The following is a 17,858-nucleotide window of genomic DNA, read 5'->3' as shown; positions in this document are numbered from 1 at the left end:
ATAATATAACGGGGCAAAATAAATAAATAAATAAATAAATATATATATATATATATATATATATATATATATATATATATATATATATATATATATATATATATTTACATTTTCGAATGTCTCTATTTTATACTTTTTTTTCTTAAATGCACTTAATTATATTATGTGGCTCTTTTCAGTTCGAGTATATTTGATGCCGAATCCAAAATATTGACTCTTATAAAATGTGTACATGTATGTATTATGTTTGACTATATAGAGTTGTGTCTAGAAGCCTAACATACATTAATACATTGATAGGTTAAAAAAGACAATTAGATATTTTAACAATGATTCACATGAGATAATTGGGTCTAAAACAAAAATAAAAAAGTCAATTTGGTCTCTATACCTATAGCACAAGAAATCTCTAAATAGTTTTTATTTTATTTTATAAATAATCTCTACACGGTCCAAAACTACAAAGGATTTAGCATAGCGGAATAGAATGAGAATGACATGGTGACGTGTCATGCAAAATGCAAATAATTTGTCTGTAACCGTTTTAAAGGACGAGGAGTGCTGCACACACCCATTACACATTTACACCGCAATATTACAACTCATTTCAACACCAATCAGGATAGAGAGAGAGAAATGTCTGTCGTTGAACATACCATTTCTGCAGATGGTAGCTGCTCCGAGTATCTCATGACAGCGACCGGAAGAAGATATCGAGTGACCATCACGGAAAATCCAGCTGTGGTGGATGAATGGATTCGCAGCAACGTTCATGCTTACGGTGATCTCCGAGACCAGGGAATCGTGCATGACCGTCCCATTATGCTAGTGGGGTTGGCCATCCAATGGAACAATCCTCTGTTTGCTTCCACGCTTCAAGTCTCTATGGCTTCGAGGGTGCTGATGGTGCCGCTGTTTCGTATCCCGTTCATTCCTCCCATTCTCAGGTACTTTCTAAGCGACCCTAATGTTGAATTTGCTTCTTTCTTGATCGCTGGAGACATACGGAGTCGGTTGTTCTTTGCACCTCATGGCTTGGTGTTGAACTCCGAGCTTCACGACTTGAGGGAAGTTGTTCCACCTCATCTTGCTTACGCGGGTTTAGCTGAACTGTTAGAAATTAAATCAAGAAATATCTAGAAGAGTATAGAAGCTTGGAGTTACTCTTTGTCATTAAGAGTTAAAAATATCTATATTATGTAGCACCACCTAGAATAATCTTGTAACCAAAAGAATAATCTAGTGCTGATTGTACACCACCTCTATAGGAATAATCTAGCACCATCCATAGCTAGAAAAATCTAGTAACCGACATTAAGTTTAAGAGCCTATAAAAGGCACATGCTTGTACCATATTGTATCATCAAGTCTTCGACAATAAAATTAGTGTGTGTTCAAAGAAATTCTCCATTGTTCTCTTAGTTATAACTTTGTGAGTTTGTGTCCCACTGATATCAAATTGGTATCAGAGCAGGTTAGGTCCTGCAAGTGTCAGTGTCAAAAATAGTCTAAGTGTGTGAGGAACAAAAGAGTTCTCATTGTGTCGAAATTATTGTAAGCATATTCTGAGAAAGATATGTCAAACAATAATTTCAATATCGTTTGGTCCGGTCCTAAATTGAATTATGAATTAGATTTCAATTATTGGGAATTTATGATGACAACACATCTTAAAGCTCACAACATCTGGAGCTATGTGGAGTCTGGTTTGCAACAAGGAGCTGATGAACTTGCTCGTAGAAGGGACCAGCTGGCACTATCACAAATTCTTCAAGGAATAGATTACTCAATTTTCGGCAAAATAGCAAATGCGAAGACTTCGAAAGAAGCGTGGGACATATTGAAGTTGTCACATAAAGGAGTAGAGAAAGCTCAGAAATCAAAGCTGCAGTCTCTGCGTAGAGAATACGAAAGGTATGAAATGTCCAGTTCTGAAACAGTGGATCAATATTTTACTTATAGCTTTTAGCTTATAGCTTATAAGCTCGTTTGACAAAAAAAACTCTGTTTGGTAACACTTTTTCACCGTGAGCTTACAGCTTATTTCACGAGCTTATAAGCTATTTTTCAGAAGCTATTTCAAGTAGCGTTTGAGCTTATAGCTTATAGCTTCTCACTTTTTCTTCCAATTTTACCCTTATTATTTATTTAAATTGTATTTTTATCCATTATAATTTTTATAATAAGCTACGTAATAAAGACTACTATCCCTTTATTCCAATTTTTCTATATCAGGTGGCCTTTTTTTTTTTTTAAAAAAAAAATATATACCTTCGTTTTTTTTTACGAAACAAAATACTATTATTCTATTAGTGTTACCTTTTTTTTTTTTTTGAGGTAAGTGTTATTTTCTTTATTCTCTGTTATTAGTATTACTCTATTAGTGCTACCTTTTTTTTTGTTTTTGAGGTAAATGTTATTTTCTTTATAAAGTGGAAACACTTAAATGATAATAAATATAAGATAAAATTTTAGTTAATAAAATTTAATTTAATTTATAATACATAGGATATATTAAATTAATAAATTTAAAATATTTTTTTAAAGAAAAATTAGTTTACAAAATTACAAATACTTAAATTAATGATATAATTTTTATTATGAATTAAGAATACCTTTTATGTCATTTTACATTTATCAACTAGTTGAACCGCTATTTTTACCAAACACTTCAGTTAGCTTATCAGGTAAAAGCTATTAGCTAGCTTATCAGCTATAAACTATCAGCTAGCTTATCAGCTAAAAGCTATCAACTATCCGCTATTTTTACCAAACAGAGCCTTAGCGCCTGTTTGGTTGAATTTTGATTTTCTGTTTTTAAAAATTGTTTTGTAAATCAATTTCAGAAAACTATTTTTGAGAAGATAACTAAATAAAATTTGTTTGGAAATCCAATTTTTCAAAATTGTCTTTGAGATGAAAAGTTAGTGATGCCATTAATGAAGAGTTCATGTTTTCCATGTTTTTTTGAAAACTAATCAACAAAAACTCATTGTCAAACAAGTTCTTGGTTTTCTACTTTTTAAAAACTAATCTTCTGTTTATCTCCCGTATTTTAAAATTTCTTTATCTCTCTGAATACAATGATTTAAATCGTATTGGTTTATTTATTTGCAGATACCGGGACTGTGCTGGAGAGATAGAGAGATCGTAATTGAACCCAGTTCTAGTTTCAGACTATTTTAGGTTTTGATATTCTGTTTGATTTGAGACACGTTCTCTGGTGGTGTAGTTTTTATTTGGAGAAACTATGTTTTGATGATATTCTGTTTTCATTGAGACTCAGTTCTCTAGTGGTGGATTTTGTTAAGACTCCTAGATTAATTTTTATGTGTTGCATGATATAAATTGTTTGTTTCTGAGATTTGTTTTAACTCGTTAGATTTCTACTGTTTGTTCAGTATTATGCAGCGTGAGATATCATATCATATGAATTCATTAGTTTGAATTCTTTTTGTTTCAAGATTTACTTCTCTAAGAAATTTCCTTTTTAAAATGCATCTTGCAAATTTGAATTATAATTGCCTAAGTATTAGTGTAACATGTTTATATAATGTACAATGCAATACAAATAGTTGGCTGCAGCGTTGTTGAAAGGCTACGCCATGGTAGGATGACGGATGTTTAACAACCATTGCAGTCAATTTATGATTGGAATGCCGATGCCCACCATGGCAGCGCTATATGTCGCAATTCAGCTGTCAAGCATAATTTGAATTTTTATTCAACTTGAAAGCTGATATGAAGTGAAGTAAATAAGGCATATAGCTTATGAATTGATTAATGATATGTATTTGGGGTATGATAACTCATATAAGTTTAACTTGATAATATGTGCACCTGTGTGTCTTTTGTATGACTTTGAGATAAATCATCCTATAGCCAATTCAGTGTCGTGCATAACTTGCGATTATAGTGATTTGTATTTTGAGGACAAGGCATAAAAATATCAAAAACATTTTTGTATGTTTGGGATCGAACTAGACATGTGATGTGGCTACTCATATGCTTGTCATCTGAAAAACCTATCTTAAGATATATGTGGGGTCTTTGCTTCTAGTATTTCTCCTGTTTTTTTATTATATGCTTATCATCAAAATTGTCATCTGGAAAACCTAAAAACCATGCCAATCAATATCTTTGTACCTCTACTATTTTTTTACACAATCAGTCGATATTTTGAATATGATGATAGTTGTATGTCTTTGTTTATCCCATCTGTTGGTAAATAAGCCATTCAGAATTATATAAAAAATCAATGTATGCATGGGTTGAATTTATAAAAACTAGAGTTAACTACATCTAGGTCGACTCAATTATTTAAGAGTTAACTCATATTATGTAAGATGTTTGTTTCATGGTCAAGTCTTCTCTGATATTGCATCCATTGCAATTGTTGATTCATGCAACAGAACAACGGATGGATATTTTAGAATATCTTTAGCAATTGTTACCCTTTGTTTTTGTCCTCCTGATAACTGAGTACCTCTCTCCCCAATCTCAGTTTAACACCCTTTGCCATTCTGCTAATTAATTTTTGCGCATTTTCTGCTTTAGCTGTGTTCGTTACCTCAATTTATGTTGCTCCTTTTTTCCATAATTGATGTTTTCATAAATTGTCGTAGAAAGCAAAGCCGGTTCTTGCTGAACCAATCCTATCCTTTACCTTAAGGATCTCAAGTTTAGGCTTTTGATATCACATTCATCTATCAGAACCAACCCGGAAGTTGGGTCATATAATCTCACTACAACCACAATATCACAGTGTTCTTCCCCAAGACTCTTTGGCCTACTACTGCAAGACTTTTTCCGGCTGAGACTCATTCGGTTCAACTTCGAAAATATTGTGATATCAGGTCTCATTCGGTTCAACTTAGAAGTGCCTGCTTATTAGTTTTATTCAGCTCAGATGCAAATCGAATTGATACTCAATCTTCTGTACCAAAAGCAGTGACAATACGTATGTTCCCAATAACTTCAACGAGCCAAAGAAGTTGCTTTAGAGTAACGATTTTAACTTGGTTATTATGCAGTAAAGAATTTGTACATGAATAATGTACTAAAGAAGTGTGTAAGAACTCATCATTAGTGAAGTGGTTTTATTATGAGATTAACCTTTGTGATGGAAGCTCCTCTGAGAAGGGGAAGGCAAGCTGCAACCACTAATGTTAGTTTCCAACTCAATGCGAAGCCAATAACAAATATTGTTACGGTGAGGCATCTTGAAAGAATTATTGAGAAAATATTATGATAAGTTTAATGCATATAGTATGATTCTGAAAGAATTATTTTTGAGCTTTGGAATACTGAGAACATTAATAAAGGTAAACAGACGGCGAGATGTTCACCCATTAATGAATAAGAGTACTTTTGCAATCTCTGTTGCACAAACACTTCTAATTAAAGATGTGTCCCGATGTCCGACATGTGTCGTGTCCGACGTCGACACGATCCAATACCGACACGAGTAAATAGGCAATTCCCCTCTGAAATTGTAAGTTTCGTCAATTACCCACTGAAATTAACAAAACTTCAATTATCCCATGAAATTTCACAACGTTAATCAATTTAACCCCTTCGTCAAATTTTTCTGTTAGTTAACATTATGTGGCATTTGACCGTTTACGGTTATGAGCAAATACCCCCCCTGAAATTTTGCACTTATGTGCAAAATGCCCCCTGAACTTGAAAATTTATCTTTTTTTCTTATCCTTGACTCAAAAGATATTAACACATAAATTTATGCTCTAACTCACTTTTACTTGAATGTATCTAAACACAAATCACTTTCGATTAAAACCAATTTTATCAAAACCAATTTTTTCCACCTCACAACCAAACATACTTTATGTCAAGTTTTGTTTTTTGTTTTTATCTAAATAAATCTAAACATCATTGATTTAATTCAACATAGCAATAGAGCAGCCTACTAGTACCAACTTAAAAGGACGAGCAGTTTTGCACATATAAGAACAGTGCGTCCAATCATCTATCCATCACAAGTCAATAATACATCTTTCAAATGGATTTTGTGGGCAAATGATATCAATCCCCAACGTAATTTTAGGTCTCTCGTTGGAAAATATACTACACCCTTTCGTGTTTTTTAGATTAGGGAATGTTGGAAAATATACCAACCTTTAGTGTTTTTTAGATTAGAGTGTGTTTGGATGTGGAAATGTTTTGAAAGAACGTAAATGTTTCGAGGGAATTCAAATACTTTGAGGTAAATTTCATTGTTGGGATAATAATTTAAAGAATTTTCAAAATGATGGAAATTTATGAAGTATTTTGTTCAAGTTAAATTTAGAGAATTTCAAATGACACCTAAATGTTAAGAATTTCAAAATTTCTTTATTGTTATAATTTTTCAAATTTTGCATTTTGATCCTCAAAATAAAGTAAATTCTAATAGTAGACTCGCCATAATATTTTCTCCATAAAAGTCAACCATAAACCATTAGTTGCACAACTAGAAAATCCACATTGAGCAACTCAGAGAACATAAACCAAAAGAAATGAATCAAACTTACAATTCTATTAGATACATATTACAATTTATTTATATGTGAATTATCATGGCACTCTTTTCTATCGTTACATACTCTGCATTGCATTTCAATATCCACACAAATTACAACATTTCAGATGATAGATTGATAGGTGATGTTGAAGGAGAAGACAAAAAGGGTTTGGGTGGTATTTCAAGCACTTGAAGGCTCCCTTCCAACATTTCCACCACTTTATGCATTGCTGGTCGATTCAAAGGGTCTGTTTGTATGCACCATAAACTCACCACTGTCATTTTTCTTACCATTTCTTCATCAATTTCATTTTTAATACACCTGAGTCCAAGATCCTGATTCAATTCAAGACGCTTGTAAATCCAGTGTGGAAAATATTACTCCAATCAACTTCAACCTTAATGTTCTTTCTTCGACAAACCATTTCTAAAACCATCATTCCATAACTATAAACATCTGATTTATGTGACACCCCACCAAAATGTCTGGAGAACAACTCTGGAGCAATATATCCTGGCGTTCCTCTTGCGCCAAATACGGATGCAATACTTTCTTTTCTTGGGCATATTTTAGCAAGTCCAAAATCTGAAATTTTCGGACAAAAATCATCAGCTAGTAATATATTATGAGGTCTTATGTCAAAATGCAAGATTCTAGTGTTACAGCCTCTGTGCAAGTACTCTAATCCACGAGCAACGCAATTGGCGATCATCCCTCAATGGATTTTTCTCTTCATATATGAACTTCTCAAGAGATCCATTAGGCATGAATTCATATATTAATGCCTTTTTAGAATTATCCAAACAGAACCCCAAAAGTCTAACAACGTTGACATGTGAAGTTCTACTAATACTCGCAACTTCATTAATAAAATCTTCGCCATCGCCTTTTGATTCACTTAAAACTTTCACTGCAACTATACGCTCATCATGTAACTTCCCTTTGTATACACCTCCGTACCCTCCCTGACCTAATTTGTTTCTAAAAAAGTTGGTCATTTTTGTGACATCTGAATAATTGTACCTTGCAGCTGGAAGAGGTCCATGTTCTTTCAAGAATTCCTCAATAATTTGATGGGTTGAACTCTCCTTCCTGAACAAAAGAAATGCTGGAGGAAAGACCTTTCTCATAATGCAGTAAGCGAACAACATCAGCACTGCAACTCCAACAGCTACCATGGCTGCTGGAGAATTGTATATTATTTGAAACACATTGTTTAGTGTTAGAAAGTAATGATTGCTACATATATAAACAAAATTTTCATTTTTATGTTAGCCAGACTAAATTTTGGCTTTCTACTACAAAATTCGCATTGTAATATTGATGAACTTTCACATTCAAGATCAATGAATTTAAAGCCGTGTTCTGAAATTTAGTTAAACAGTGCATTACCTATACCCAGTTTGACATTCCTGGTCAGCCCTTCTTTCTTACTAACCATATCTGCAATTAGAAGAAACAATTCAGATTTGACATATAAAGATAAAGTTGTGCAGAGAAAAATCGGATGCAATACATTTACGCGTTGTAGTTTTCTAGTTTTGAATAACAGAAGGAATATGAAAGAATAGAACGTAACAGATAGAATATTGCTGCAAAACTATTTTTATTTAATGAGAAACTGATGTTATATTACAAATCAAAAGAAATAACCGAATGAATAAAATGCTCCTTAATTATAGCACCACTACTTACTAAGTGAAACTAACTTGTCCACTAAAACAAAATAATAGATATTTTGCTTTGACTTATTCAAACTTAAAACAAACAGAAAATATGTTAGCAGCATCCAAAGACACGTTTTCAATACTCCTCCTTGCCGTGGAGGCTGCAAACTCCTAGCTTCTTCTTTAAAAATTCAAACCTGTTGAGTGGAGAAGACTTGGTAAACATATCAGCAGCTTGATATTCTGTTTTACAATAAACCAAATTTACATCTCCCTTTTCTTGCACTTCTCTTAAGTAAAATAGCTTGACATTAAAGTGCTTGGTCTTCCCATGAAATACTAGATTATATGATATGGAAATAGCTGCTTGATTATCAACAAAAATCGGTGTACTTTGCTCTTGCTTCAGGCCCAAATCTGCTAAGATATTCCTCAACCAAATTGCTTGATTTACAGCTGCTGTTGCAGCTACAAACTCAGCTTCTGCTGTTGACTGGGCTACAACCTCCTGTTTCTTTGAACACCAAGAGAAAACACTTGAACCTATGTTGAAACAGTACCCTAAAGTACTATTCATATCATCCAAGCTACCTGCCCAATCACTATCAGAGTAGCCAAAAAATTTGAATTCTTTGACCTTGCAGTACTTTACTCCATAATGAACAGTTCCTTTGATGTACCTTACAACTCTTTTTGCTGCCTTTAAGTGCAATTCACTAGGACAATGCATGAATCTTGACAACAAGCTAACTGAGAATAAGATGTCAGGCCTTGTAGAAGTAAGATACATTAGACACCCAATCAAGCTTCTAAAATGAGCTTCATCAACTTTATCAGCCCCATCATCCTTGACGAACTTCTTATTTTAATGCATAGGAGTTTTCCTTGTTTTGTATTCATCAAGCTGAAATTTTTTCAAAATCTCCTTTGCATATTTTTTCTGACAAATAAAAATCTCATTCTCCTTTTGAGTGATTTCCATGCCCAAAAAATAAGTCATAAGACCAAGATCAGTCATCTCAAAGACATCTTTCATTTCTTGCTTGAATTCTTCAACTAGTGCTAGGTTGCTTCCTGTCACTAAAAGATCATCAACATACAAAGAAATGATTAAAATATCAGCACCAACATGCTTGACATAAAGTGTAGCTTCAGAGAGGCTCTTTTGGAAGCCCAAATGCAGCAAATGATCATTAATTCTATTGTACCACACTCTCGGTGCTTGCTTTAAGCCGTATAGAGCCTTTTTTAGCAAGTAGCCTTTTTCTTCTTGACCTTTGATCACAAAACCATCTGGTTGCTCAACATGTATCTCCTCTTGCAGAAAACCGTTAAGGAAAGCCGACTTAACGTCCATATGAAACACTTGCCACCCTTTTTGTGCAACAACGACAAGTAGTAGCCTGATTGTGTCATGTCTTGCTACCGGAGCAAAAGTATCAGAATAATCAATTCCAAATATATGAGAATAACCCTTCACAACAAGCCTTGCTTTGTGCTTGTTTATAGAACCTTCGGGTTTGAATTTTGTTCTAAAAACCCATTTCACTCCAATGACCTTTCTATCATGAGGTCTTGGAACCAAATCCCATGTTTGGTTTTTCTCGATCATGGAGAGCTCCTCTTTCATCGCAGCTAACCATTTCGCCTCCATAACAGCTTCTTCAAAACTAGCTGGTTCAAATACAGCTATTATGGTTAAGTCGTCAATAAAAGCAATATAATAAAGACTTCCATTTAGTGATGGAGTTCTTTGTGGTCCACAAAGATCAGTGTGAATAAGTTGGAGCTTCTGGCTCGCCTTCCAGGTACTTGTAGGAAATGGCTTCCTTGTTTGCTTCCTGAATTGACAAGCTTCACATTCAACTAACTTTTCTGTTAAAGATGGAACTCTACGAACTAATTGATTTTTCAGCATGTATTCCATTCCCAAATGATGGAAATGTCCTAGCCGTTTGTGCCAATGATCAGTTGTGCTAATTGTGACTGGAAGAGCAGATTGCTCCTCCTTCATTGGATCAAATGAAAAACTCTTGGTCTTCATTTTTACTTTGAACATTTGTTGGCCTATTGGGTCCTTAATTATACAATTCTTATCTTAAAAAATAGCTTTGAACCCTTTTTCAAGTAGTTGTCCAACACTAAGCAAGTTCTGATTAATTTCAGGCACATATAGAACATTAGTGAGATTTTTCGTACCTGAGTAGCTTGTTATAGCTACTGTTCCCTTGCCTTTAACTAGAATATGTACACCATTTCCAATTCTGACCCATTTGATTTCGGTGTCCTCTAGTTTCTTGAACAAAGTTTTATCGTAGGTCATGTGATTAGTCCATCCACTATCAATCAGCCAAGATTCACATGAATTGCTGCTGAAAAAACATGTTACAACAAAGAGATAGTCTTCCTCCTCTTGCTGCACATTTTCTGCTTCAACTGCAACTTGTTGGATTTTTGCTTTACAAATCACATCTTCATGACCCATTTCATTGCACTTGTTGCACTTTGCATCTGGCCTTCTCCAACATTTAAATGGTGGGTGACCCATTTTTCCGCAGTGTTCACAAGGTGGGAAACTTTTCTTCTTACCCTTTCCTCTGTTGTATTCACTACTTGCTGGATGACTCTTCAAATAGTGTGATTGTTGGCTCTTGGCTGGTAAAGCACCTTCAACCATACGATCTTGCCTCATAAGCGTTCGTTGTTCTTGGGCTTGCAAGGCATGTATGACTTCTGCCAAAGTGATCTTACTAAGATCCTTTGTGTTCTCTAAACAGGCTAGAGATGCCTCACATATTCAGGCACTATAACCAAAAAAAATTCTACAATTTTTGAATCAGCAAATCCAGTGCCAAGTAATCTAACCTTGTTTTCAATAGACAACAATTTGTCTGAGTATTCTTTGATTGTCTCAGACTCTTTCATTTTCTGCAACTCAAACTCTCTCATCATATTCAACACTTGCATGCTTCGAATTCTCTCATCACCTGCATATTCTTCCTTCAAATAGTCTCATATTGCTTTTGGTGTTTTGAGGGTCATGATTCTAGTGAAAATTGTTTCTGAAACACCAGCAAAGAGACATGATTTTGTTTTCGCCTTCTTAGTTTTTTTCTCCTTGTGATATTTCAACTGAGCCATAGTTGGATTATTCGGCAGTGGAGGAACTTTATAATCCTCTTCTATGGCTTCCCAAACATCCAAAGCTTCTAGGTAAGCCTCCATTTTTACTGCTCAAAGTTCATAGTTGTTCTCATCAAAGAGAGGAGGGGCAACTTTTGAAAAATTTGACTCATCATCCATTTCACAGGTCCCTCAAGAATAGAGCTCTAGATACCAATTGTAGTTTTCTAGTTTTGAATAATAGAAGGAATATGAAAGAATAGAACGTAAGAGAGAGAATATGGCTGCAAAACTATTTTTATTTAATGAGAAACTGATGTTATATTACAAATCAAATCAAAAGAAATAACTGAATATGAATAAAATGCTCCTTAATTATAGCACCACTACTTACTAAGTGAAACTAACTTGTCTAGTAAAACAAAATAATAGATATTTTGCTTTGACTTATTCAAACTTAAAACAAACAGAAAATATGTTAGCAGCATCCAAAGACACGTTTTCAATATGCGTGATTGTGTTTCCATGGTGTCTGTTTTAGTATACCATTAGCACAATAAAACCTCCCCTTGCTATCAACTTGACACCGTCCTTTTTGGTTGAAGTGACAATATGCACATTCCTTGGTTATGTGTACTTCAGTTTGGATATCAGCAGTTACGAAAGTAAAAGGGTCGCTAGCGTCAGCGAAGTCTTTAGACGGAAGCTGGACATTTGTACAAGCTGTAAAAGCACTTCGAGATGCATTATCAGCAAAGGTGTACGGCTGGTAGTAGAAATTGTAGTGAGGGCACTCTGTATAATTATGCATATATGTTGGAGGGTTGACATGGAGAGTAAGGTTGCACGAACAAGGTTATATGAGTTTCCATTTGAAAAGAAACAAAGTGAGAGGTGGGAGGAAGAGTATAACTATATCTGAAAGCTTCACAACTTTTGTTTTGCAGCATTTTGTAGAGATTAATGTCTCTAAAAACACAAGTAGAAGTATTACTACCACTGTGCAACCCAGGAGGATATACAGATGCAACCACAAACTCAAACCATTTCCCTTTATTCTGATATTTGATCGTTTTGTGCTTCATTGGATCACCATCACAGTCAGGTATTGGCAATAAGCCACAGTCCTGGCGTTCTGTGGTAGTGAAAGGAAAGCTGATATTGCCAAGATATCCACAACTAAATGAACCTGGACATTCTCCTTGGTACTTACTTTCAACTCCACCCGCCAACACAAGTAGCAGCATGAAGTGTGAAACTGAAAACAAAAGCAAGATAAATTCATAAACAGAGGCCATTATGAATCACCCACTAATACGTTTATGAGCTAAAAAAAACTTTATAATGTAATTAGAGAAGTATTCATTCATTCTTTACTAAAGCACAAATGCATGTATGATTTAGCTGCTTAGTTGACTTGGACAATGACTACAGAAGACTTGGCCTAATGACTAATCAGTCTCCAGAAAAAAACAAACAGTGGTGGGGAGGGGAACTTCTTAAAATTTCACTCCTAAACCAAAAGGCTTAAGATGCTCTTGTTATTTGTCTCTCCCCACTATTTTCGTTGACTCACATCGGTCTTTGGCTCAAATTGCAGTGACAAACAAATAAACCATTTTCCACACTGCATTGCGCATTCCGTCAAAATGGTGTGCGAGACTCCCACTTAGCCTTGGTCTATCCACCACACTCTCATAGAAGTTGTTTTTTTAAGTCATTTTCACTTCGCCCTTGATTTCCTCTACACCCTCCACCCAATCCCCTCCCTTTCTCAATGCAATAATTGTTTGAACTTAATTCATGATAAAACATACATACATGCACTTCAACTCCATATGTTGGTGAAGTCTAACATGAGGGAGCCAATAGGTCCCTCATGTCATGAGGGAGTGCTTTTTAATGGTGAGATTGACCCAATGGATTAGATCTGCTCCACCTCAGCAAGAGAGCACATGTACCTCTCCACACTCAATCAAAAATCATAACATACAATCTCTTCTCTCTAACTACAATTCTCTCTCCTCTCTTCAATATCTCTCTATGTTTAGCGACTACATTGTTGTTGTCGAACATGTTGGTGCAGGCCTGAGTGGAATTTTGGATGATGGGTTCTTGTATAACCGAGTTTAAATTTTAATTGTAGAAAGAATATATACTGGTTAATTACATGATTATAAATTTTGGATGGCTTAATAGTTGTGTTGGAAGATTTGGTTTTGTTCTATTCATAAACGTATTCTTGTTCTTATCTCCTCCTTTTAGATGATGAATCTAATGGTTGCTTAATATTACTTCCATCTTCTTCTTTTTTCTTTTAAAAAAAAAACTAATACTTGCATCTGGATTTAAATAAATAATGGTTTTACAAACTGGAACATACTATGATCCATTCAACAATGATGGTTTTTCAGCAGCAAGGGAAGAGCAACGTAGGGAAGAAGATGAAGCAGAGACATTTAGGGGAGAGAGAATAGTCACGTGAATGATATTTTGAATGAACAATAAAAAAGAACTAGTATTTGGCTTGTGGATTTGCAAAATAAGCTTGTGCTTTCTTCATGACTTTCGATTCCGATGAAAACTACGTAAAAATCGTTGAGTTTCATTGTGTACTAAAGGAGATCCGTTCGGGTTGAATCGAGGGTCAAAACGACCCGTTTTAGAATTGACGGGCGAAGGAGATGAGCATACAAAAATAGGAAGAAAAAAAAAAAGCTAATATTGGCAACGAGTGACTTGAACCACCGACCACATAGCAGTACACAATCCTTACCAACTACAACAAGCATGCATTAATGTCATATTAGGATTTTGAATATATTTTATCTATATTGCTTGTTTTGAATTAATTAAAATAATCCCTAATTGAATTCGTGTTTTGATGGGTTTCGAAGATAAACTTTATTTGGGAATTCATCTATTAATGTTAAAATTTAAAATATAAATGTTATTAAGTGTTGAGATTAAATTATTTCTCTTTTAAATTTTATCATTTATGTATATCTTTTTTATTTTGGATTGTGTCCAACTAAGCAATTCCTACGAAGTAGAAACTAAAATTTTGACGATCGGAATCTTCATTATAAATTAATCCAACAAAATATCCCTTCAAAAAAGTGTGTCCATCTTCCTTATGATCATTGTTTCCAAAAAAGTGTTAGTCTTTCTTCTCATCAACTAGGGTTCTCAAGGTATAGTTTTTTCGGTAGACATGTCTAACTTTATGAGGGTCACATCCAACAGTGGGATCGAATAAACATGTTTCGGTTCCAAAGTTAGACACGTTTCAGTCACCGGGGAGTTGTACTTCCTAGTTGACTAGGCTTCTGAAGGGATAGTTTGTCCGGTAGACAAGTCTCCTAGATTCCGATCTGAGAAATTCCAGTTTCTGCTTCCTTCTAACTCTGTGAAGGTCACATCCAACACCTGGGATCGACTAAACATGCTTCGGTTTCAAAGTTAGACACGTTTCAGTCACCGGGGAGTTCTCCTTCCTAGTTGACTAGGCTTCTGAAGGGATAATTTGTCCGGTAGACAAGTCTCCGGGATTCCGATTTGAGAAATTCCAGTTTCTGCTTCCTTCTAACTATGTGAGGGTCACATCGAACGGTGGGATCGACTAAACATGCTTCGGTTCCAAAGTTAGACATGTTTCAGTCATCGGAGAGTTGTCATTCCTAGTTGACTAGGCTTCGGAAGGGATAGTTTGTCCGGTAGACACGTCTTCGAGATTTCGATCTGAGAAATTTTAGTTTCTGATTCCTTCTAACTCCGTGAAGGTCACATCCAACACCTGGGATCGACTAAAAATGCTTCGGGTCCAAAGTTAGACACGTTTCAGTCACCAGGGAGTTGGACTTCCGAGTTGACTAGACTTCTAAAGGGATAGTTTGTCCGGTAGACAAGTCTCCGGGATTCCGATCTAAGAAATTCTAGTTTCTACTTCCTTCTAAGTATGTGAGGGTCACATCCAATGGTGGGATCGACTAAACATGCTTCAGTTCCAAAGTTAGACATGTTTCAGTCATCGGAGAGTTGTCATTCCTAGTTGACTAGGCTTCGGAAGGGATAGTTTGTCCGGTAGACACGTCTTCGAGATTTTGATCTGAGATATTTTAGTTTCTGATTCCTTCTAACTATGTGAGGGTCACATCCAACGGTGGGATCGACTAAACAAGCTTCGGTTCCAGAGTTAGACATGTTTCAGTCATCGGGGAGTTGTCCTTCGTAGTTGACCAGACTTCTGAATGGATAGTTTGTCCGGTAGACAAGTCTCCTGAATTCCGATCTGAGAAATTCTAGTTTTTGCTTCCTTCTAACTTCGTGAAGGTCACATCCAACACCTGGGATCGACTAAACATGCTTCGGTTTCAAAGTTAGACATGTTTCAGTCACCGAGGAGTTCTCCTTCCTAGTTGACTAGGCTTCTAAAGGGATAGTTTGTCCGGTAGACAAGCCTCCGAGATTCCGATCTGAGAATTTTTAGTTTCTGTTTCCTTCTAACTCCGTGAGGGTCACATCCAACACCTGGGATCGACTAAACATGCTTCGATTCCAAAGTTATACACGTTTCAGTCACTAGGGAGTTGTCCTTCCTAGTTTACTAGGCTTCTCAAGGGATAGTTTGTCCGGTAGACAAGCCTCCTAGATTCCGATCTGAGATTTCCAGTTTCTGCTTCATTCTAACTCAGTGAGGGTCACATCCAACAGTGGGATAAACTAAACATGCTTCGATTCCAGAGTTAGACACATTTCAGTCACTGGGGAGTTGTCCTTCCCAGTTGACTAGGCTTCTCAAGGGATAGTTTGTCCGGTAGACAAGCCTCCGAGATTCCGATCTGAGAATTTTCAGTTTCTGTTTCCTTCTAACTCAGTGAGGGTCACATCCAACGGTGTGATCGACTAAACATGCTTCCGTTCAAATGTTAGAAACGTTTTAGTCATTGGGGAGTTGTTCTTCCTAGTTTACTAGGTTTCTGAAGGGATAGTTTGTCCGGTAGACATGTGTCCGGGATTCTGATATAAGAAATTTCAGTTTCTGCTTCACATCCAACGGTGGGATCGACTAAACATGCTTCCGTTCAAATGTTAGAAACGTTTCAGTCACCGGGGAGTTGTTCTTCCTAGTTTACTAGGCTTTTGAAGGGATAGTTTGTCCGGTAGACACGTGTCCGGGATTCTAATATGAGAAATCTCAGTTTCTGCTTCCTTCTAACTACTCCAGGGTCACATCCAACGGTGGGATCGACTAAACATGCTTCCGTTCAAATGTTAGAAACGTTTCAGTCACCGGGGAGTTGTCCTTCCTAGTTTACCAGGCTTCTGAAGGGATAGTTTGTCCGGTAGACACGTGTCTGGGATTTTGATCTTAGAAATTCCTATCATTTAAATTTGAGGTTCTACTTTGTTCCCAATCCTCTTAGATCTTATTTTACGGTTGAATTAATTATATAAAATAGAAATACTTAGCTGGACACGATACCAAATAAAAAAATTCGGGCACACACACAAAAATGATGATAAAATTAAATATCATATCTCTTTTAAATTTTATCATTCATGTATTTGTGTTCATATAACTTTTATTTAGACTTGCTCTATATAAAAACTCAAAATAAAATGAATTAAATCAATGATTATTTAATGTTAATTCAAAACTGTTAACTATAAATAAATATATTAAAAATCCCATTTATGAACAAGTGAAAAGATGGTGCAGTTGGTAATGTTTATGGTGCTCAAGGAAAAGGTTGCAGGTTTGAAACCTGCTAATGTATTTTTTATTTTTTTTATTTTTTGAACTTATCTTCTTCGCCCGTGTACTATAAAACAGGTTTTTCGACCCGCGTTTTGACCCGATCGGATCTCCCTTGTTGCACTATTAAACTCAACGATTTTTGATCGGAATTGAAAGGCATTAAAAAGCACATACTTATTTTGCGAATCCACAAGCCCACAGATAATTTTTTTAAGGTTTTTTCACTGTTTATGGTTACTTTTGCCCACCGAAAACCAAACATTCACGTTCCTTCACCGGAGGGAGAGGTAGGGGCCTGGTGACAATATTAGCCAAAGTTACTGTAATTATAAATTAATAATACTACTAATATTAATTATACCAGAAAACTAGAGAGTTTTGCACGGTTCCTCTTCTTAATATATTGATATGAATTTGAAAACTGCAAGATAAGAATTGAAAGAAGAATTGACAGTGTGAGGGTTTTCGGAATGGTGGAGGCATCTTGGACGGCGGCGGCGAATTGAAGGGGACGGAGTAAAGCCACTAGGTTGGGTTGTGAAGAGAATAGAGCTTTCTGTCAACAAAAAAAAAAAAAAGAGAAGAGAGGAAAGGTGGGGTTAGAGAGGAAAGAGAAATTGTACTTAGAGACAAGAGGGTTGATATGTTTGATTGAGTGTGGAGAGCTGTAAGTGTTCTCTTGCTGATGTGAAGAAGATCTAATCCATTTATTTAATCCTAAGGTAAAAAAAAAGCATCTTTGCTCCCTCATGACATGAGGGATCTATTGGCTCCCTCATCCTA

At 35.6% G+C, this 17,858-nt stretch overlaps 1 protein-coding gene and 1 pseudogene across 1 annotated transcript; one reads left to right on the top strand and one right to left on the bottom strand.

The window, feature by feature from the left end:
- Positions 1 to 1,512: 1,512 nt before the first annotated feature.
- Positions 1,513 to 3,357, top strand: LOC112418734 (uncharacterized). The gene is made up of 2 exons (XM_024775480.2): positions 1,513 to 1,914; positions 3,118 to 3,357. Exons 1-2 carry the CDS (start codon positions 1,577 to 1,579, stop codon positions 3,152 to 3,154), a joined length of 375 nt encoding a protein of 124 aa, XP_024631248.1. The 5' UTR covers positions 1,513 to 1,576; the 3' UTR covers positions 3,155 to 3,357.
- A 3,277-nt stretch (positions 3,358 to 6,634) lies between these two features.
- Positions 6,635 to 7,699, bottom strand: LOC11438202 (LEAF RUST 10 DISEASE-RESISTANCE LOCUS RECEPTOR-LIKE PROTEIN KINASE-like 2.4; annotated as a pseudogene).
- Positions 7,700 to 17,858: the final 10,159 nt, after the last annotated feature.

Source organism: Medicago truncatula, chromosome 1 (assembly GCF_003473485.1).
Source record: "Medicago truncatula cultivar Jemalong A17 chromosome 1, MtrunA17r5.0-ANR, whole genome shotgun sequence".
Lineage (NCBI taxonomy): Eukaryota > Viridiplantae > Streptophyta > Magnoliopsida > Fabales > Fabaceae > Medicago > Medicago truncatula.
This window is presented reverse-complemented; position numbering and strand designations above follow the sequence as displayed.